Source organism: Lontra canadensis, unplaced genomic scaffold (genome assembly GCF_010015895.1).
Source record: "Lontra canadensis isolate GAN:19392208 unplaced genomic scaffold, GSC_riverotter_1.0 scaffold136, whole genome shotgun sequence".
Lineage (NCBI taxonomy): Eukaryota > Metazoa > Chordata > Mammalia > Carnivora > Mustelidae > Lontra > Lontra canadensis.
Window position 1 is genome coordinate 1,110,823 of NW_022631130.1, and position 21,857 is coordinate 1,132,679.

The following is a 21,857-nucleotide window of genomic DNA, read 5'->3' on the forward strand; positions in this document are numbered from 1 at the left end:
TACTTAATTCATTTAACATATAAACCAGAAACTAAAAGATTGAGGTTTAACAGTGCTTGCCATTATCTCCAGTTATTTACCCAAAAGCTAGGACTTATTGACATGGTTAAGAGGGAGGAAGCTCTAGTAGATAGATGCCTGGCTTTGATAATTGGAACTCTTCAGTTAGTCTTCTTCCTGTCAAGATTTGACCTAAAAGGAATATACTGTGGTTTTGGACCATACAAACTCAAAAAGTGTGAATATAGTTCTCCTTTAACCTTCCCCCATCCCCTGAGCTGGCTGAAACCTGAGGTAATCATCTGAATGGAAGTGATATGTCATATATGCATGCGGCCACAGGCTTCATCCACCTCTTTGGAATTACCTGCCTCATAGGACTCACTGTATCACAACTGACTTGACCTAAAGCATGCTTTCTGGATTCTAATATAAGCACACTTACTCTTTGTTGAGTACTTGTGTGTCAGGTATCTTTTCACAGCTGTCCGTGTACTGATTCATGTAATCCTGTGAAGTATCCATTTTACACATGAGGAAACTCAGTCACAGAGAGGCTAAGTAGTATAAATTTGTTTTATTTCTACCTTTTTGAATACTAGAATACTATGTGCCAAGCTCTAGGCAAAGTGTCTTACATGTTAGTGAAAGCAGTCAGCTAATCAGTGTAAGAATCTGGGCTCAGACTGGGTCTTCAGCTGGAGACTGTGCCATTAACCTCAGAGCTGCCCTCTGCAATGTCTCAGTGAGGCACTCTGGATTTTAAGGAAACTGCTCTCAGCAGTTTAACAGATGACTTGTGGGTTGTCTGGGTGGCTCAGTTGGTTAAGTGTCTGACTCTTGATTTTGGCTCAGGTCATGATCTCAAGGTCGTGAGATGGAGCCCTGTGTCAGGCTCTGCACTGGGCATGAAGCCTGTTTAAGATTCTCTCTCTTCCTCTCATCTATGCCTCCCTCCCCTACTCCCTTCCTGCTCTCTCTCCCTCTAAAACAAACAAAGCAATACAAATGACTTGTGATTTTCTTTTCTTCAGATTGTACGAACGGATCTGAAAGAGTTAAGAGATTTCAATTTGGACGGTGCTCCTTATGGTTATACTCCTTTCTGTGATAGCCGAAAAGAAATGGATGGCTACAGGTTCTGGAAATCGGGGTACTGGGCCAGTCATTTGGCTGGGCGGAAGTATCATATCAGGTATTGAAAAAGGAATACTCTTAATGCTGTTTGATTTTCTTTTCTTAAAAAATTTATTTTGCGGGCGCCTGGGTGGCTTAGTGGGTTAAAGCCTCTGCTTTCGGCTCAGGTCATGATCCCAGGGTCCTGGGATTGAGGCCCACATCGGGCTCTCTGCTCAGCAGGGAGCCTGCTTCTCCCTCTCTCTCTCTGCCTGCCTCTCTGCCTACTTGTGGTCTCTGTCCGTCAAATAAATAAATAAAATCTTTAAAAAAAATTATTTTGCATATTTGAAATTGTGAATAGGCAATAAATTAATATGGTTCAAAAATAAAAATTACAAAAGATATGCCCAGATTATTACAAAAAATAATCTTCCCAGTCTTTTCTGTCCTCTACCCAGTTCTCACTTCTACAACAGATAACCTCCTTTATTAATTTATGTCCTTCCAGAGTTTCTTGATTTCTTACATTAACAACCAAATTTCTTTTTATATACAAAATATGCCATCATATTTACAATTTTGTGCTTGCTTTATTTAATTTCTGTAGTAGATCTTAAATCAGTGTGTTTAGAGAGAGACCTTCCTTTTTACATCTACATATTATTCCAGTATTTGTGTTACTTATGGTATTTGGTTGTGACATACTGCATTGCAGTGAATAATGAAATACATCATTTAGTATATTTCAAATATATCTGTAGGACAAATTTCTAGAAGTAGAATTCCTAAGATAGACTGTAACATTACATTATCTGCTCTGGGCCGAGTGTGGTTTGGAAGATCTGGAAGGTAGCAGCATTTACAGAGATAAATGTTGGGGTTTGGTGATTTCTTTATCATTAGTTAATGTTCTTGGTCCAGAAGATCTGTAACACTGGGTTTTTTTCCCCTGTGATGTTTAAGACATCATCAGGATATCTTTGACTGATGGTTAGCTTTTATTACCTGATCTGCTGACATTTGGTAGAAGTATTCTTTTGTCAGAGATTTAAGGTAGCTAAATAAGGAAGCCAGTTGAATAATGAAGAGTGACAAAGTGAGCTTGGTGGAAGAATATGGGTTTTGCATGAGCCATCTTTGAAGGAGCACATACTGACCCTGAGCTCCACTATAATGCCACTGCTTACTTTTTCAAAGAGAGGGCAGGATGTTTATCTGGTGACCATTATTCAGTGAGGTTACTTTTTCTGCTACAATCCATGGTTATAACAAGTACTTCTTTTCTATCCAGCGCACTGTATGTTGTGGATCTGAAGAAGTTTAGGAAAATAGCTGCTGGTGACAGACTCAGGGGACAGTACCAAGGTCTGAGTCAGGATCCTAACAGCCTTTCAAATCTTGATCAAGTAAGTGGCTATTTTTTTGGTTAACACTTTCAGTGATGGGTATGCAATATTGTGTCAGGAATTGGATTATTACTTTCCTCTCACTTCTTTCCTCCATTGGGACAGTGTTTTGTTTCTTCATGGAAGGGAATTGTGCAGTGTTTGTGTGTGTGTGTATGACATTTTTATCTATCCTCAAGAGGAGACATAGTAGTGAAAAATGATGTTAGTTTGGAAGGGAGAGAGGGAGGATGCTGCCTCTTCAAACCATTATCATATCTTTTAATTTTGCACCCATGATATCTTGATAAATTTGTTTCTCTGCCTGCAAGGAGCGATTTGTTTCTCTTTAGGAACTAAGTAGCAAAGATTCACAGTAGATGATCTCCCAATTTCCCCCCCCCCTTTTTTTTTTTAAGATTTTTATTTATTTATTTGTTAGAGAGAGAGCGTGAGTGCACAAGCAGTGGGGGTTGCAGGCAGAGGGAAGGAGAAGCACACTCTTCACTGAGGAAGGAGCCTGATAGAGGACTCAATCCTAGGACTTTGGGATCATGACCTGAGCCGAAGGCAGATGCTTAACCGACTGAGTGACCCAGGTGTCCCTCCCTTTTTTTTCTGTCAGAAGACATGGCATTTTTTAAGAAGTTTAGCCAAATCAATTTATTAATGCTGAATATTTTTCAGAGGTGAGATTATAGTTTGTTTTAGATTAGATGCCTAGTTTTATATATTTTGTTTTGCTTAAGTATGCCTTAAAAATTTTGTTTTAAAGATTTTATTTATTTATTTGACAGCGAGAGAGTACAAGCAGAGGGAGTAGCAGACAGAAGGGGTGGGAGAAGCAGACTCCCCACAGAGCAGGTGAAGCCTGATGTGGAATTTGATCCCAGGACCCTGGGACCATGACCTAAGCCAAAGGCAGTCACTTAACCAATTGAGTCACCTAGGTGCCCCTGCCTTAAACGTTATAAAACTGTTATTGTGATATATAGCACCCATAAAGGAAAGCATACAAAACAAAAATATACCAATATATACGTATTCATATGCATCAGTGAATTACCACAAAGCAAATGCCTGTACACCACCATCTGGTTCCAAGAAATAGAACATTACCAGCAGCCATCTTTCTTCTCTAACAGAAGTATCCTGGGGCGCCTGGGTGGCTCAGTGGGTTAAGCCGCTGCCTTCGGCTCAGGTCATGATCTCAGGGTCCTGGGATTGAGTCCCGCATCGGGCTCTCTGCTCAGCAGGGAGCCTGCTTCCCCCTCTCTCTCTGCCTGCCTCTGTCTACTGTGATCTCTCTCTGTCAAATAAATAAATAAATAAAATCTTAAAAAAAAAAAAAGTATCCTGTATTCTAACTTTGGTGGTAATCATCTCAGTGCTTTTCTTTATAGAATTACTACTGTAACATGTATCCTTAAATACTGTAGTTTAGTTTTGCCTGTTTTTTTTTTTTCTCCCTACCTCAGTTGTATCTTAAAAGCTGTACTCTTGTGTCTAATTTCTTTTGCTCAACATTATGTTTGTGCAGTCCATCCATTTTGTTGTGTGTAGTGAAACTTTTATATTTGGGTTGTTTTCCATGGATAATGGTGCTGTGATCATTCATGCAACTGTCTTGATGCACATGTACACGTATTTCAGTTGTGTGTACAACTACTTGTGGAATTACCAAGTCATCAGATTTGTATATTTTTCTTTATTAGATTTTAAAACAGTTTTCCAAAGTAGTTCTAATTTATACTCCCACCAGCCATGTAAGAATTCCTGTTGCTCGGGGCGCCTGGGTGGCTCAGTGGGTTAAAGCCTCTGCCTTCGGCTCAGGTTATGATCCCAGAGTCCTGGGATCGAGCCCCGCATAGGGCTCTCTGCTCAGCAGGGAGCCTGCTTCCTCCTCTCTCTCTCTGCCTGCCTCCCTGCCTACTTGTGGTCTCTGTCTGTCAAATAAATAAATAAAATCTTAAAAAAAAAAAAAAAAAAGAATTCCTGTTGCTCTGTGTTTTGACCAGTACTTATTGTCAGTCTGTTAATTTGGTGTATGGGAACTACCCATCCTATGTAGCTTTCATTTAGAGAGTTACTACATTTACATTTTATTTTATATTTTTTAATATTTTATTTATTTTTCAGAGAGAGAGCACAAGCAGAGGGAACAGCAGGCAGAGGGAGAAGCAGGCTCCCCACTGAGCAGAGAGCCCCATGAGGGACTCCATCCTATGACTCTGGGATCATGACTTGAGCCTAAGGCACACACTTAACTGACTGAGCCACCCAAGTGTCCCTACATTTTATATAATTATTAATGAAGTAGGATTTTCAACTGCCATTTTAATTCCCTTGTTTTCCCTACTATATATTTTTGAGTTATTTTCTCAGTGGTTGTCCTGATGATTAGCATTAAAACACTCTAACTTATTACAGTTTGGTTTGGGTTTACTAAGAACTTAATTTCAGAAGCATACAAAAACTTTGTTCCTATATAGCTGTGTTCTCCTTCTTCCCATACTTTTACTGTAATACAGTTTGTATGATACATTGTATATGCACTGTATAATACATTATATACCCAGCAACACAGATTTATAATTACTGCTGTTTGTAATTGTTTTCACACCAGAGGAAAAAGGAGTTCTAAATAAGAAATACACTGATATTATCTTATATATTTACCTACATACCTTTACTGTTGCTTTTTATTTCTTCATGTAGATTTGAGTTCTAATATCCTTTTCATTTCAGTCATTGGACTCCCTTTAGTATTTCTTAATAAGATGGCTCTGGAGCTACAGACTCTTGGGAAATGTGTAATTTTCTCCTTTGGTGGTTTTTGTTGGGTAGTTTTGCTGGATATAAAATTTTTGCTTGACATTTTTTTTCCCTTCTCATATTTTTCTTTGATTATATTGTCCCATAGACTATTAGCCTCCATGTTTTGTGATGAGAAATTAGCTGTTAATCTTGAGAATCCCTTACCTGACAAGTCACTATCTCCAGTCTTTTCTTTTGATACTTTGGTTATGAGGTAGCTAGGTTGGGTCTCTTTTGAATTAATCCTACTTGGAGTTCATTGAACTTCTTGAATGTGTAGATTTATGTTTTTCACCAAATTTGGGGAGTTTTATTTCTTTAAGTTTTATTCTTGCCTCTTTTTCTCTCCTTTTCAGACTCCTGTTGAATGTGTTTATATATTTGATGATTTCCCAGAGTTCTCTGAGCTCTTTTTATTTTTCTTCATCCTTCTTTCTGCTCCTGGAAAATCTTAAGACTGGGAGATCTCAGTTGATTTATCTTCAGTTGACCTGATTCTCTTTTCTGCTGCTCAAATCTGTGGTTAAACCCATCTAGTGAATTTTCATTTAAATTATTGTGTTTTTCAACAGTAGATTTTGTTTGGTTCTTTTATATAGTGTGTATCTCTTTATTCTCTAATTTTGAAACATCATTCTCATCCTTTCCTTTAGTTCTGTTAGACTTGGTTTCCTTTGTTCCTATTTGAACACATTTAAGATACCTGCTATTAAGTCCTTGTGTTGTAAATCCAATGTCTAGGCCTCCAAAAGTATAGTTTCTATTGATTACTTTTTACCCCTGTGTATGGATTTTGTATATTTGGTATTTTGTATGTCTCTTCATTTTTGTTGAAAATTGAAATTTCAAGTAATATAGTGTGGCAATTCTGGATATCAGACTTTCTCCCCTCCCCAGGGTTTATTGTTGCTGCTTATTGCAGTAGTAGTAGTTGTTTGTTTGTTTTTGAACTTCTTTTTTTTTTTAAATTTTTTTTCAGTGTTCCAAAATTCATCGTTTATGCACTACACCCAGTGCTCCATGCAATACGTGACCTCCTCAATACCCACCACCAGGTTCACCCAATCCCCCATCTCCCTCCCCTCCAAAACCTTCAGTTTGTTTTTCAGAGTCCACTGTCTCTCATGGTTGGTCTCCCCCTCCAATTTCCCCCAACTCACTTCCCTTCTCCAGCTCCCAATGTCCTCCGTGTTATTCCTTATGCTCCACAAGTAAGTGAAACCATATGATAATTGACTCTCTCTGCTTGGCTTATTTCACTCATCATAATCTCCTCCATTGCCATCCATGCTGATACAAAAGTTGGGTATTCATCTTTTCTGATGGAGGTGTAATACTCCATTGTATATATGGACAATATTTTCTTTACCCATTTGTCTTTTGAAGGGCATCTTGGCTCTTTCCACAGTTTGGTGACTGTGGCCATTTCTGCTATGAACATTGGGGTACAGATGTCTCTACTTTTCACTACATCTGTATCTTTGGAGTAAATACCCAGTAGTGCAATTGCAGAGTTATAGGGTAGCTCTATTTTTCATTTCTTAAGGAATTGTCACACTGTTTTCCAAAGTGGCTGCACCAATGTACATTCCCACCAACAGTGTAAGAGGGTTGCCCTTTCTCTACATCCTCTCCAGCACTTGTTGTTTTACTATCTTGTTAATTTTGACCATTCTAACTGGTGTAAGGTGGTATCTCAATGTGGTTTTGATTTGAATTTCCCTGATGGCTAATGACGATGAACATTTTTTCATGTGTCTGTTAGCCACTTGTATGTCTTATTTGGAGAAGAGTCTGTTCATGCCTTCTGCCCATGTCTTTGAACTTCTTAAATCAGTTTTGTGAAGTCTACATTTTTGATCTGCCTGATTAGCTTAGTGGTCAGCGAAAAGTGCATGGAAATTTCCTTAAGTATTCAGAACCACTAAGACTTCCATTCTTTGCCCATGGCCTCTGGGTGCATGTTGGAACCATTTTCAACAGTCAGCCAGGCAGTTTACAACTCTATCTTCTTTGTTGCTTAGAGCCGTAGATCAACTGGAGATGAGAGCTTATGGTTTTATTAGGTTTTTCTTCCTTATGCACACACCACTAAGCATGCTCAGAGCCTTATACATGTGCATGGCCTTCTCTTTTCCCAGGAATATATCTTTTCTTTTCAAAGCCTCCTATGGATAGCTCATTCTTTTGTTCCTCCTCTTAAGAATTTTGCTTACTGGGACTCCTGGGTGGCTCAGTCATTTAAGCATCTGCCTTCACCTCAGGTCATGATCCCAAAGGTCTTGGGATCAAGCTCCCCATCAGACTCCTTCCTCAGTGGGGAGTGTGCTTCTCCCTCCGTCTGCCTGCCATACCCTCTGCTTGGGCTTTCATGCTCTTTTGCCCTCTTTTTCTCTGACAAGTAAATAAATAAAATTGTTGAAAAAAAAAAAAGAATTTTGTTTAGTATATTCTTTGCTTCACTTCATATAGCCTCAGAAAGCTTAAAACAATCCTTAGGTGCTGCAAAGGAGAGGCTTTTTATCACTGGGTTAAGTTCAATTGAGACTGAATAGAGAAACGGGCCTATATAGTACAGTCTTCAAATAATGGCTCTGCTTTGGGAATGAAGCTTGAAAGATCTTCAGCCTGTTCTCCTTCTGCCAGTAAGGGAGTGCAGGCTTTTATTTTTTGAGGCTGATGGAGACCAGGGAGAATAGGAATAGAGTAAGTTCAGATGCCTCAAAATTCACGGTTATCAATATCCAAGCATTTTTTTTGTTGACTTTTAGTTATTCCTTAGGTTGCTGCAAACCTTTGGTTAATTTTCAGAGTTCTGAAAAAAGTTGATTCTGTTTTTGTCATGTTTTTGGCTGCTTTTTTGGAGAGGTGAATTTTCAGAGCTCCTTACTCTACCATTTTTGCTGATGTTGTTCCTCATTGTGGCTTTATTTTTTTTGCATTTCCATTATTAATATAATGAAGTCGAGTGCCATTTAGTGTGTTTATGGCCATTTAGGTATTCTCTTTTGTGATATGCTTATTTATTTAAGTATTTGGATTGTTTGGGATTTTTTTTTTTAATTTCTTTTAAGCGTAACAGTATTCATTGTTTTTGCACCACACCCAGTGCTCCATGCAATACATGCCCTCCTTAATACCCACCACCTGGCTCCACCAACCTCCCGCCCCCTGCCCCTTCAAAACCCTCAGGTTGTTTTTCAAAATCCATAGTCTCTCATGGGACTGGTCAGTATTTTCTGTTATGATTAATGCTTTTTGACCTCTATTAAAGCCACAAAGATACTTTTTTAATATGTGCTTTATTGGTTTTTTTCTTTCATATGCAAATCTGTATTCCGGTAGGAATTTATTTTTGAGATAGAGTTCAACTTTCATTTTTTATGTACATACACAGTTATATAAGATCTTTTTTTAATGAAATGCACTGCTCTACAGTACCATCTTTGTCAGATAAGAAGTCTTCATGTATGTATGCATCCATTTCTGGCCTTCTAGTTTTTGATTGGTCTATTTGTCTATCTTCACATCCATACTACAAATATCTTGGTTACTACAGTTCTATAATAAGTCGTGATACTCAGTAAATTAAATCCTCCCACCTCATTCTTCAAGAATGTCTTAGAGTATTCTTTGTCCTTTATTTTCTCATATACATTTTAGAATGAGCTTGTTAAGTTCAGGAGGAAAAAAAAAAACCACTTGCTAGGGCTTTATATTTGTTTTGTGTTTAATTTCTCTCAATAATGTAGATTGTTTTCCTCATAGATATCTTGTACATCTTCATTAAGAGTTATTTTTAAAAGCTTTTGTTTCTGGGGCGCCTGGGTGGCTCAGTGGGTTAAAGCCTCTGCCTTCGGCTCAGGTCATGATCCTGGGGTCCTGGGATCGAGCCCGCATCGGGCTCTCTGCTCGCGGGGAGCCTGCTTCCTCCTCTTTCTCTGCCTGCCTCTCTGCCTACTTGTGATCTCTGTCAAATTAAAAAAAAAAAAAAACTTAATAAAAAAAGCTTTTGTTTCTGTTTATTGCTGGTATCTAGAATTGCAATTGATTTTTGTTCATTAGTGTATTCAGGTACCCTGCTAATCTGTATATACTTTTGCTTTTCTAGATATGTAAGCATATATCTACAGATAATGGCAGTTTTACTTTTTCTTTTCCAGTCGTACATTAAAAAAATTTTGGGGGAGTGCTTGGGTGGTTCAGTTAGTTAAGCATCCACCTTTGGCTCAGGTCGCGATCCAAGGGTCTTGGGATTGAACCCTATGTTGGGTTCCCTGCTCAGCAGGAAGTCTGCTTCTCCCTCTCCCTCTGCTCTTCTACCTGCTTGTGCTTGCTCTTGTTCTCTCTCTCTCTCTCTCAAATAAATAAATAAAAAATTAAAAAAAAATTTTTTTTCTTGCTTTCACTATTTACTGGGACTTCCATAATGTTGAATAGAAATATTAATAGTGGACATTCTTGACTCAAAAATGCTGAAAGTATTCAGCATTTCATCACTTAAGTATGATGTTTGTTGTAGCTGTTTTGTAGATATCTCTTATTCACATTAAGGAAGTTCCTTTTAGTCCTTATTTGCTACTTAAAAGATCTCTTGCATTAAATTTTGTAAATTTTTGACATCTGCTAAAATAATGTGATTTTTCTATTTTATAACTGTAAATATAGTAAATTTTATACCTAAGTATAATTTCTGAATTCTGTAATCCAACTGATCATGATTTATTATTTTTTTAGATAGTCCTGGATTTTTGAGGTGAATATTTGTTGAAGAATTTTGCATTTATGTTGTTATGTGATACTGGCATATAGTATCTCTGTCAGATTTTGGTATTGAAGCCTAATTAAATGAGTTGGGTTGTGGGTTTGTTTGTTTGTTTGTTTGTTTTCATTTACCGATAGTTGGTTTTTATAAGATTGGCTTTATTTCTTTCTTAAATGTTTGGTGGAATCACTAGTGAAGCCTCAAATTTCTTTGTGCTTAAATTATGATTTCAGTTTCTTTAATAGTTATGAGTCTGTTGACATTTTTTATTACTTCTTTTATCAGTGCTTTTGTTAAGCTGTCTCTAAATTTCTTAACATAGCATCATGAAGTTGCCTGTACTATCCTCTGATTTTTAAAAACTGCATATAACTTACATATAGTGCCATGCTCAGATTGTAAGTGCACTGTATAATCAGTTTTAGAAAATGTGTATCAAAAAAAAAAAAGAAAAAGAAAAAGAAAAAGTGTCTGAAGAACCAGAGTGCTTTCATTAGTCCAGTTGTCTGTTTAAAGTCCCATAGCATCTATACTGGTATCTTCTCTCTCTTTCTCTCTTAAAAATTCCCAAGCTTTGTGAAGTGGCAGTATCATAGCCAATGAGGTTTATCCGAGGCACGATTATTGCTAATTGTAAACTCTCTTAAAAATTCCTGACATCACTTATTGTGCCTTTTTTTCCTTTATCACCTCACCAGGAATTAAAGAAGCATCTTTTAATGTTTTTCATGTTTCTTTTCTATTTCACTAATTTGTTCTTTTTCTTACTTCTTACTTTCCTTAATTTGTTGATTTTTTTTTTCTAATTTCTTGAGATAGGTGTTTAGTTCGTAATTCTTAGTCTTTTCTAGTATATGCATTTGAAAATAATCAGATTCTGTCTCAGCAAAGGTTTGGCTGCATTCCATACATTTTATATGTAGTATTTTCTTTGTCATTTAGTACATCATATTTCTAGTTTCCAATGTGATTTCTTCTTTGATTCATGAGTTATGTAGGAACTATTCCAAATACATGGGAATTTTCTAGATATATTGTTATTAATTTCTAGCTCAGATGCTTTATGGTTTGAGGAGTTCTTCTGTATGACTTCAGGCATATGAAGTTTGTTGACCCAAATGTGATTGGTTTTGGTAAACATTTCATTTGGTTTTATATCCTGTAGATATTAGATATAGACCATTAGGTCAAATTATGGTTTTCGGTTTTTTTTTTTTATTGTTTGTTTTTCTATTAGTTACTGAGAGAAAATTCTGTTTAAAAGATTTTTCTATATTGTGGTATCTTCCTCATCTCTGGTTTTGTCAGATTTTGCTTTATGTATTTTTAGACTATATCATTAGGTATCTGAAAAACTAATAAGTCATATATATCATACAAATGAACCTTTAATAATTTTGGGGGGTCCTGGGGTCTTAAAATGTGCTTCACCTAATATTAGTGCATCTATTCCAGTTTGCTTTCAGTTACTGTTATGTGGTATATTGTTCTTATCCTTCTGTTTTCAGTTTTTCTCTATCCTTATGTTTTAGTTCTATTTCTTATAAATAGCTTATATCTGTTGGTTTTTATGTTTGGTATAACAATCATTTAATTTGAACATTTAGTCCATTTATAATTAATATATTCACTGGTAAGATTGGCTTTTCTAGTATTTCTGCTTCTTCCATGTGTTCTGTTTCTTTTTTCTCCTTAGTAACTTTCTTTCAGATTAGCTTAAACTATATATATTTTTTTTTCTTTTTTTTTAAGATTTTTGAATTTTATAATCTCTACACCCAACATAGGGCTCAGACTCAACAACCCCAGGATCAAGAGTTGCATGCTCCACCAACTGAGCCAGCCGGGTGCCCCTTAAACTATATACTTTTTTTTTTTTTAACAGTTTTTTAAATGATTATTTTAGAGATTATAATATGCATTTCTGAATTGCAAAGGCTAATATTAATTGATATATTTTATCCACCTACCAGAGAGTGCAAAAACATTAGCACAGTGCTTCTCAAATTTTAGCATATATACCAGATTCACTTGGAGAATTTATTGAACCATTAATTCTTGGGTCCCATCCCCACAGCCCGATTCAGTAGGTATATGGTCTGGTACATGAACCTGCATTCCTTGCAAGCTCCTTGCTGTAGTCTGCATACCAACTTTGAGTAATACTGGCCTTAGAACTCACTGACTCCATTCATCCTCATCCAGCCTGAATGGCTATTGCCTTGTATTTTAGATTTCTCTGTATTTTAAACCCCAGAAGTATTCTCCTACAATACAAGCATTATCTATTTATAAGATTTAGATTGGCTTATATGGTGGCCTTGCATTCTTCCTGCATTTCTGGATTTCCATATAGGATCATTTACCATCTGCCTAAAGAATATCGTTTAGTTTTCCTTAGTATAAGTTTACTAGTAACAGTTTATTTTTTTTTTCAGTTTTTCTTGTCTGTGAGTGTTTTTAATTTACCTTCATAATTAAGTATAATTCATGTAACATAAAATTTGCCATTTTAACCATTTTTAAGTATACAGTTCAGTGGTATTAAGTACATTCACAGTGTTGTGCAGCTGTCCATCTCCAGAACTTTTTTATCATCCCAAACTGAAACTCTGTACCCATTAAACAATAGTTCTCCCTTCTTTCCTCTTCCGAGCCCCTGGCAACCTCTATTCTATTTTCTATCTTTATGAATTGGCCTATTCTAGATACTTTCAGAATCAGACAATAATTTTCCTTTTTGTACCTGGCTTATTTAACTTTGTATAATGTTTTCAAGTTTCATCCATGTCATAGCATCTATTAGAATTTCCTTCCTGTTAAGATGGAAGAATATTCCATTGTGTGTGTGTGTATATATATAGGTACATATATATACACACACCATATTTTGTGTATGCATTCATCTGTTGATGGACATTTGGCTTATTTCCAGCTTTTGACTATTGTGAATAATGCCTCTGTGAACATTGGTATACAAGTATCTGTTTAAGTCCCTGCTTCATTTCTTTTGTGCATATACTCAGAGGTAGAGTTTCTGGATCATATTGGTTATTTGTGTCTTAAGACAGTGGGACATTTTATTGTGTCAAACTCAAAAGGGTTGCTGAGGGAAAAAAGCTTCAAAGCATACAGTTGGCTCAAAAACATGAGAGCTAATCCACTTGGGATCAAGCCCCAGTTGACAAGGTGGATTCAGAGCTTCTTTTATGCAAAACTGTGAAGTATAAAAACCATACTCTACGCTTAGTTAACTTTCAAGAGGCAGTAGCAATTTTTTTCTTAGAATTACCCTTATGGAGGGAAGTCTAGGTGCAGGTTATTTGTGAGTTTTAAGCTAAAATTTTTCAAGTGCTTGTCATAGGTAGATGTTTTGAGTCTTCTAAACTTTGTGGTTTTAAAAAACATCACAAATAATCTCTTCCAGTCCTGTCCATGTTGCTACAAAAGTTGGGTATTCATCCTTTCTGATGGAGGCACAATACTCCATAGTGTATATGGACCACATCTTCCTTATCCATTAGTCCATTAAGGGCATTTGGTTCTTTCCACAGTTTGGCGACCATGGCCATTGCTGCTATAATCATTGGGGTATAGATGGCCTTTCTTTTCACTACATCTGTATCTTTGGGGTAAATACCCAGTAGTGCAATTGCAGGGTCATAGGGAAGCTCTATTTTTAATTTCTTGAGGAATCTCCACACCGTTCTCCAAAGTGGCTGCACCAACTTGCATTCCCACCAACAGTGGAAGAGGGTTCCCCTTTCTCCATATCCTCTCCAGCACACGTTGTTTCCTGTTTTGCTAATTTTGGCCATTCTAACTGGTGTAAGGTGGTATCTCAATGTGGTTTTAATTTGAATCTCCCCAATGGCTAGTGATGATGAACATTTTTTCATGTGTCTGATAGCCATTTGTATGTCTTCATTGGAGAAGTGTCTGTTCATATCTTCTGCCCATTTTTTGATATGATTATCTGTTTTGTGTGATTTGAGTTTGAGCAGTTTTTTATAGATCCTGGATATCAACCTTTTGTCTGTACAGTCATTTGCAAATATCTTCTCCCATTCCGTGTGTTGCCTCTTTGTTTTGTTGACTGTTTCCTTTGCTGTGCAGAAGTTGGAAGGGGAGGTGAACCATGAGAGAATATGGACTCTGAAAAACAACCTGAGGGTTTTGAAGGGGCGGGAGGGGTGGGAGGTTGGGGGAGCCAGGTGGTGGGTATTAAGGAGGGCACGTATTGCATGGAGCACTGGGTGTGGTGCAAAAACAATGAATTCTGTTATGCTGAAAAGAAATAAAAGACAAAAAAACAAACAAAAAAACTAGATAAAACAAAACAAAACAAAAAAGTAGGAAGCTTAAACCGATTGCAAAAGAAGGGATGATAAATGTGAAAAAAAAAAAGTCACAAATAAATATTTTATCTTCTCTAAGGTTTTTAATAGGCCCTTTCAGTTCTAAAAATTTGTGATTGGTATGTGATATGTAATGAGCAGCTACCATCACTAATTTGCTGTGCATTCATATAAATTTCCCCCAGAACCTTAGATTGTTGTATTTTATTTTCTTTTTACCAAACAGGATTTGCCCAATAACATGATCCATCAGGTGCCAATTAAATCACTCCCTCAAGAATGGCTTTGGTGTGAAACGTGGTGTGATGATGCCTCTAAGAAAAGGGCAAAAACAATAGATTTGGTAAGTTGTCTGTGGTTCTTTTCTGCATCTTAGTCCAGTGTAATTTACAACTAGATCATTATTAACACAGAGTCTTATTTAGTCTTCTTCGTAGTTGTGCAGGTTGGGAACTGCAGCATGCCTTACAGTAACATCCATAGATCTCTGCTGCTTACAGCAGGCAGCCAAGTCCTCTAGTGTCTAACGGGGCTGTTTTCACTACTTAAAAATCAGTAAAGTTACTACTTGTTGTCTTATGGGATTATCTCTGTGCCTTGTGATTTTACCACAGGAACTTTCTTTTCCTGCTTTCCTGTCACTCCCCACAACTTCATAGAAGCTTTATGTGACCTACTACCACATTGCTTGTACTAATCTGTCATCTGATTCCTTAGTGTTATTCTTTTTGTTCAGTTGGGATTTATAACCTAAGAACAGGCCACCTTTGAATTCTGTATAATGTTCCCTGTCTTCAGCTTGGTTGAAGTATGCGATTTGGGTTTCCACAGTGTAATAATCCAATGACCAAAGAGCCCAAGCTAGAAGCAGCTGTTCGAATTGTCCCAGAGTGGCAGGACTACGACCAGGAGATCAAGCAGCTACAGACCCGATTCCAGAGGGAGAAAGAGATGGGAATGCTTTATAAGGAGAAGACAATACAAGAGTCAGGCTGGGAAGGTAGGTCCAGCCTTTGGTTTTAGGGAAGTACTTATTTGAGTTTCTGATTTGTGTTTATTGCAAAAACAATAGAATAATGAATAAAAGGAATCTCAGCCCTTCTGTCTTGACATCAACCAGTATATTTTTCTTTTTCTTTTTTAGTTGTCCTAAATGGTATGTATTAATACACTTCCCGTCCTCTTTGCTTTGCCTTTTTTTTCTTTCTTTCTTTCTTTCTTTCTTTCTCTTTCTTTCTTTCTTTCTTTCTTTCTTTCTTTCTTTCTTTCTTTCTTTCTTTTTTGAGAAAAGGCGCTTTAATTGAGATTATTGTTATTTAGTCTTGTGAGTTTTGTGATATAAGACAAGCAGGGAGTCTTCTGGTAGCCTGCTTGGATAGGAGGCTCTAGGTTCTTACCTTCATCTGACAAGCCTGATACTATTTTGAGGATCTTTTGTCAGATTCCTTTTTTTTTTTAAATTAAATCTCTCCAGGCACTAGTAAATGAACACATTTAGGATCAAGACAAAGTAGGTACTGATTTGAAAAAAGTGTTTTTTCAAAGAAGCATATTGGGGTGGAGAATGGAGTGTTTGTATTTAATTTAGGCTAAGAGTAGAAGGGACTAAATCTTCATGTAGTATTTTCTCTACTCTTTGTACATCTCAAATGGTATACAGTTGACAAAAATCATTAGAATACAAAAATGACCTTTTTAAAACTATTAACAAGCTGAGATCTGGATTTTTAACATATATTCAGCTCAAAAGTAATTCTAAAAAAGGAATTATAGAACATGGATCTTGAGTGATTCACCTAATCGTCTTGAAAACTGTACCATGATGTATCATGGCCAAGAGACTGAATATTCAGCATAAAAATAATGGAAATTCACTAGTGAAAGCTGAAGATACATGGGTAAAGAATGTAGACATACTGTTCACATAAGAGGAGAACACAAATAATAAGTGGAGTTGAGGAAATAATAATCACATTAAAGGAATCTGTCATTAATATATACTCCATTGAGAAAATATGCTTATTAATACTGATGATGCCATTTGTTGGGGAGACGGTGAAGAAACTGCTCTGGGTCTGCCTTGCTGAAGCTTTGTGCATTAGAACAATCCTTGTTAAAAAGCAATCAATTGGGGTGCCTGGGTGGCTTAATTGGCTAAGTGTCTGACTCTTGATTTTGGCTCAGGTTGTGATGCCAAAGTTATAAGAGCAAATCTAGCTGTCAGGCTCTGCTGGGTGTGGTGTGGAGCCTGCTTAAGATTCTCTCCCTTTCTTCGTGCCCCCTCCGACTCTCTCTTGCCCTCTCTCTTAAAAAAAAAAAAGCCAATAAATCAGTTGTCAGGAACCATTAACATGTTTATTCCCTCAGTAATTCCTTTCTTGAGAATTTACCTTAAAGAAGTAAGTCCATATAAGGAAAAAGTTATATACATGGAAAAATTTATTATTTATAAATTTATTAAAAACAGTTTAAACATCCAAGAATAGAGAATGGTAAATGAGCTTCACTTTTATTTAGGAAAATGTTTATATGTTATTAAGTGAAAAAAGAAAAATCCTGACTAAAAATACATGCATTTTTACCAGAAGTAAATATTTTATTTGTGAAAACAGTTCTGCTGGAGTGGGCATATGCGAGTAGTTTTTAAAAACAAAAAGGCCTTTTAAATTTTGTTTTTGTTTTCAAAATATAATACAAGCACACCAAACCAAAGCTCCTAAAATTTAAAAAGGGAGATAAAAGGGAGGTGGGGCCATAATTAATAAGTTATAGTATTGGAAAAAAAAATCCAGTCTGTATTTTTGTAACTTGAGGATAAACCATTTTATTTTCAATTATTCTCTTTTCCCATAGGACCTCAGAAACGAGAAGAGTTATGATCTTCATTCACAGGAGGATAGGAAATTACACCATTTGAAAAACACTTTTTATATTAAATGCTAGTTTTTTTCTGATCTGTCTTTACAACTGCTGATAAACTGGCTGGGCAGGTGTGCCACACCTTTTGATTCTGAGCATTTGATTTTGACTTCTGCATACCAGTGGGCTCTGGATCTTTGGAATTAAGACTCTGTTGGATTTGTACCTCAGAGGAAGACAAGTGGCTGATCTTTTGAGACTCTGTAAAGAGTGATCTTCTAACCAGAGGGAAAATGGCAAAGGCAACTGGGAGAAAATGAGTCCTGTGGTGCCCACACCCAAGAGCACACACATGCTGCACCGCCACAGGAAGCCACCCAGGCAGAGCCGCCATGTTCTTCCTTACCTCAGTTTACTGGCAGCGGAGCTCAGTCTGCAGCTCAGTGCTGTGGTGGCAGAAGCTGTGTGGCAGAAGTCTCATCCAGGGTCCACACACCTTGAGGTTTTTGCCAGTGCTGCTCCTTTGTCCTTTTGTTCTCTTCCCCAGCATTAGGTTCATTGTCAAATTGGAACCCAACCAACAATCATGTGTCCTTGGGGTTGGCTCGTTGCAGATTAATTTGGGGATGGGATGGGGTGGGTTGGCGTGAGGGTAGGGAAAATATCAGGAATAGGAGGACTCTAAGGTGTTCGTGGGGGAGGTGAGGAAGACAGAAATTGGCCATTCTCTTTTATAAAGCATTGGTACCATGTGACTAATTTGAAATGAAAACATGATTCTTATTCCCCACCCAACCCCAGTAAACTTTTTAGGTAATTGTTTTGTAAACAATTTTTGTATTTGTGAATGTCTTTGCTTTGTCTTCCCACTTTCTAAAAAAAAAAAAGTGTGTTATTGATTTCCTTAATGGATATAGCCATAGTGAGCCCCTCTGACGATCCATCTTGCAGGGCTCAGGCTCCCTCAGGAAGGTCATCGCATCATCCATCCCTCCATTCCTGGGGAAGAAGGGGGGTTCCTCTCTCAGACCTAGGCAAAGTTGGGTTTAACTTTTCTCTGTGAAGAACTCCCAGAGCTGAAAAGAGGAGGGGTGTTGACTGTGTAATTCGTGCTTCTCTGTACACTGGTCTGTATTCCTTTTAGTTTAGTACTGTGGGTTGCCTTTGGTTTGCCAAAATTGCCCATGTACTACCTGTTCTGACTGCGCATAATCACATTTCAACATTAGCCCTTTAGTCACTGCTTTTAGTGTTTTTACTTTAGCAGCCCAGAATAGCCCTTCTGGAGTAGCCTCTCCTGGTGAGTAGGCAATTCAGGGAGGCACCCACAGGGAGTCTTCTGGTGTTTTGTTGGCCTGCATGGGCGTAAGGCTCTAGGTCCTTCCCTGCATCTGCTCAGGCTGCAAGGTGTGGCAGCAAGAGCACTCCCATGGACTGCACCTCCTTCCAGTGTAAACTGCTTTCGTCTCTAATATTTTGCCTCCTTTTTAAAAATGTGAGGAAGGACTACAGATGAATAGCTGAATCCTCACCCTTCCACATCAGGGAACAATGATTTGCAGTATTTTTTAAAAATCAAAGTCTTATGACAAATATTAAATAATTTTTTCCATATTCACATAAGCAAAAGTTAGCTTAGGAGTCAGTCTGAAGGAGCTTTTCAGTTTGCTTTTGTAATTAAATTAAAAATTGGGAAGAGGGGAACTCAAAAGATTTTTAGATAAATTTATCCAAGTCTAAATATTCCCTCAGAATCATTGCTGTTGACAAGTCTGTAGCTTGAGTTTTCCTTGCCCTGCTGCTCACCTGGTCAGAGCAACTGAAGGGATATAGACTCAATGAGAGCAAAAAACATTTGCTCAGCTTCATCTTAGATTTAAGTATGCCTTCAGAGAGGCTTCTGCTGCCGCAGCTTTGGTTTACAACTATAAAAGGAATTGTGCATTTTCTGAGTTTATTTTCTGGGACATTGAACAAGAAATACTGAAGGCATTCAGGTATGCTTTTTAAATGCTGATTCCCGTGGGACATGGAACAGGTCACCTTTCTTCATGTCTTTCCACCAAGTGTTTTATGCATATTCCATGTAAGGAAGGTGCAGTGTGAAATCTGTTCTCTGTGTAGTATGTGTGTCCTCACTGCCCTTACCTATCACCACCCTAAACATAAGTCTTACCAATAGCTGGATCTATGTAAGACCCATTTGCTTTTTAAGTAGTCTAGGGCCTTCCTTCTCTTGGTTCCTGTGTTGTTAGCATCTGTCAGGATGAACCTCTAATGCCCTAGGAAATAATAATACCACTAAAATTTGGTCTTGGTCAGCTTTGTCTGTGTCTCTACTATGTGAAAGCAAATTGTGACTGAAAAGCTAGTTTTTTTTTTTTTTTTGTTTTGTTTTTTTTTTCCCCAAGAAGCAAGAGCTGATTGCACTGAAACACTCAAGCTTCTGGAAACTATTCACAGTGCATTGTTTTTAACCATCATTTATTTATATGTAATGGAGATTTTTTTTTGTCTCATCATGCCATAATAGAAAATTTTCTTTCTGAATCAGTGCCAGAGTAATGTAAAATAATGTGACATGTCGGAGTGACATGCAGCAGTGTGAATTTTTATGTTCTATGAACAGTGGTATTTGAGATCAAAACTTATGCACACAACCTGCTGCTGGAGCTGTAGGGACATGACTGTATTTGTTTTAAAATTGTACTCAATACTTATCACACTCAGAATGATGACACATTGGTTTTCCATAAGGTTGGTAAAGTGTAGAATCTCAAAATGTGGCATTTCAAATGGAAACATACAGATAATTGCCTATCTACTACACACATATGCCTCATGGTAGGCCCGTGTGTTGTGTGAACTCAGCTCGTGGGAGAGCAAAGATTATTAATAGAAATCATTTCCAGGAATGGAGCTTAATGAACTTTGCTGTCCTCAAGTCCTCATATGAACCACGTTGAGGCTCTGCTTGAATGAACAACCTTTGCCTGGTTGCAGGGACTCAGTCCCCAAATGAAGGGCTGAAAGCTAGGGATGGCATTGCAGTTTTCAGAAGAGACTGGCCCAAGTAATAGGAAGGAAATCCCAGTTTCCTTTAGCTGGGAGTTATACTAGAAGGACACCATAATTTGCAATAAGTCAGACACCGCTCTCCTTGCAACTAGTAAAATTATTCTCCTTACCCACATCTACCCTAGGAGTAAATTTGGGTACTTAAAAGCAGTCCTTTTCTAAAATTGTCATGAGTGATTAAAAGAAATAATTCAACTCGAGTTACAAGGGAATTTCTAGTGCATTTTTAAAATATAATGTTAGTGCTATGGCATAAAATTTCATGGAAATGGAAATGTTTTGGTAAAGTCACCTAATGGAAACTGTTGGCAACAACAAATGGAAGGTGGATTGTGAGCAAAATTATTTAAATATCTATTCCAGTGTGTAATTTTAATAATTTTTTAGGTATTTGATTTTATGGGGATATTTTTTTGGGATGATGAGTTAAAAATAGCTATCGTGTCTAGTTTGGTGGGATGACATTTTTTTACTTCAATTCATGTTTTCCCTACTTGATGTAGTGGGGGAAGATCTCAGTCGTGACTTTGGTAATTACCCGATTGAATTCAAGCTAATTAGACTTCATTAACTCAGGTTGTGATTGATATTTCAAACTCTCTGGAGGATACCAGTTTTCTTTCATTTGGTATTTGATCTCTTTATCTAATACAGAAATGACACTTCTGGGTAGCTCTGAATTACTGCATAGAGTAGTAGATCTCTTCTCTTCAGGGTGCCATCGAGTGCTGACAGTTTATAAAAAGAAACCACAAAATCAGCTTCAAGCAGCTGCATGCTCCCCAAAAGTAGTGCATTAAGTTTAAACTCCCTGATAATGATTTTCCAAGCAAGAGGCTATCTCCTGAGTCTTAAATTACCTAGCAACACACAGGCCAAATGTGGAAGATTTAAGAGGAAACAAGTTAGGTTGTGAGCTAAGACTATCCCACCTGTAATTTATGCATTGCCTTACTTGTCCCCATTTAGATTTCCAGAGATGGGGCATAATTTCTTTTCAAAATAAAAGTAGCAAAATCTAAGTCAACAATTTGAGAAAAAGATGATCAAGTATCATATTTTCCCACCAGTTATACTTGGTAATGACAAGGTAAACCTAGAAAAAAAATGTTAGAGTTTTTAAAGAAAGTTATGTATTAGAAAACCTTCTTTATAACTATTTTGTTTTACTGTAATCCTGTTCCATCAAATGCAACATAGGTCCAGGTGCTGCCCCTTGCTTGGGAACAAGCACTGGGGCTCTAAATGTCTGCAGAGCCCTCTGCACCTGAAGTAAACTGAGAATGATTTCCTGGTACTGTAATGAAAATAAGGTCTGCTCAACACAATAAACTTTTCCTTGTCTTCTTTAATACCATCTGGTTAGTCATTCAGCTTTTATGTTTAGGAAGGACATAATCATTAGAACTCAAAGTTCCACCCTTTCATGTGACAGAAGAAGCAGGCTTAGACAGGAATGAGAGCTTTACCTGAATG

At 37.2% G+C, this 21,857-nt stretch overlaps 1 protein-coding gene and 1 pseudogene across 2 annotated transcripts in view; both read left to right on the forward strand.

Annotated features, from left to right (window-relative positions):
- The window catches only part of UGGT1 (UDP-glucose glycoprotein glucosyltransferase 1), a 120,597-nt gene extending 101,594 nt beyond the window's left edge, over positions 1 to 19,003 (forward strand). For both annotated transcript variants that reach the window (XM_032843172.1, XM_032843173.1), the window contains 5 exons: positions 1,035 to 1,195; positions 2,411 to 2,525; positions 14,671 to 14,787; positions 15,276 to 15,444; positions 17,298 to 19,003. In XM_032843172.1, coding sequence (XP_032699063.1) covers positions 1,035 to 1,195; positions 2,411 to 2,525; positions 14,671 to 14,787; positions 15,276 to 15,444; positions 17,298 to 17,323 — 588 coding nt within the window. In that variant the 3' untranslated portion in view covers positions 17,324 to 19,003. The remainder of the gene's footprint in view (positions 1 to 1,034; positions 1,196 to 2,410; positions 2,526 to 14,670; positions 14,788 to 15,275; positions 15,445 to 17,297) is intronic.
- Positions 10,657 to 10,809, forward strand: LOC116858426 (annotated as a pseudogene).
- Positions 19,004 to 21,857: the final 2,854 nt, after the last annotated feature.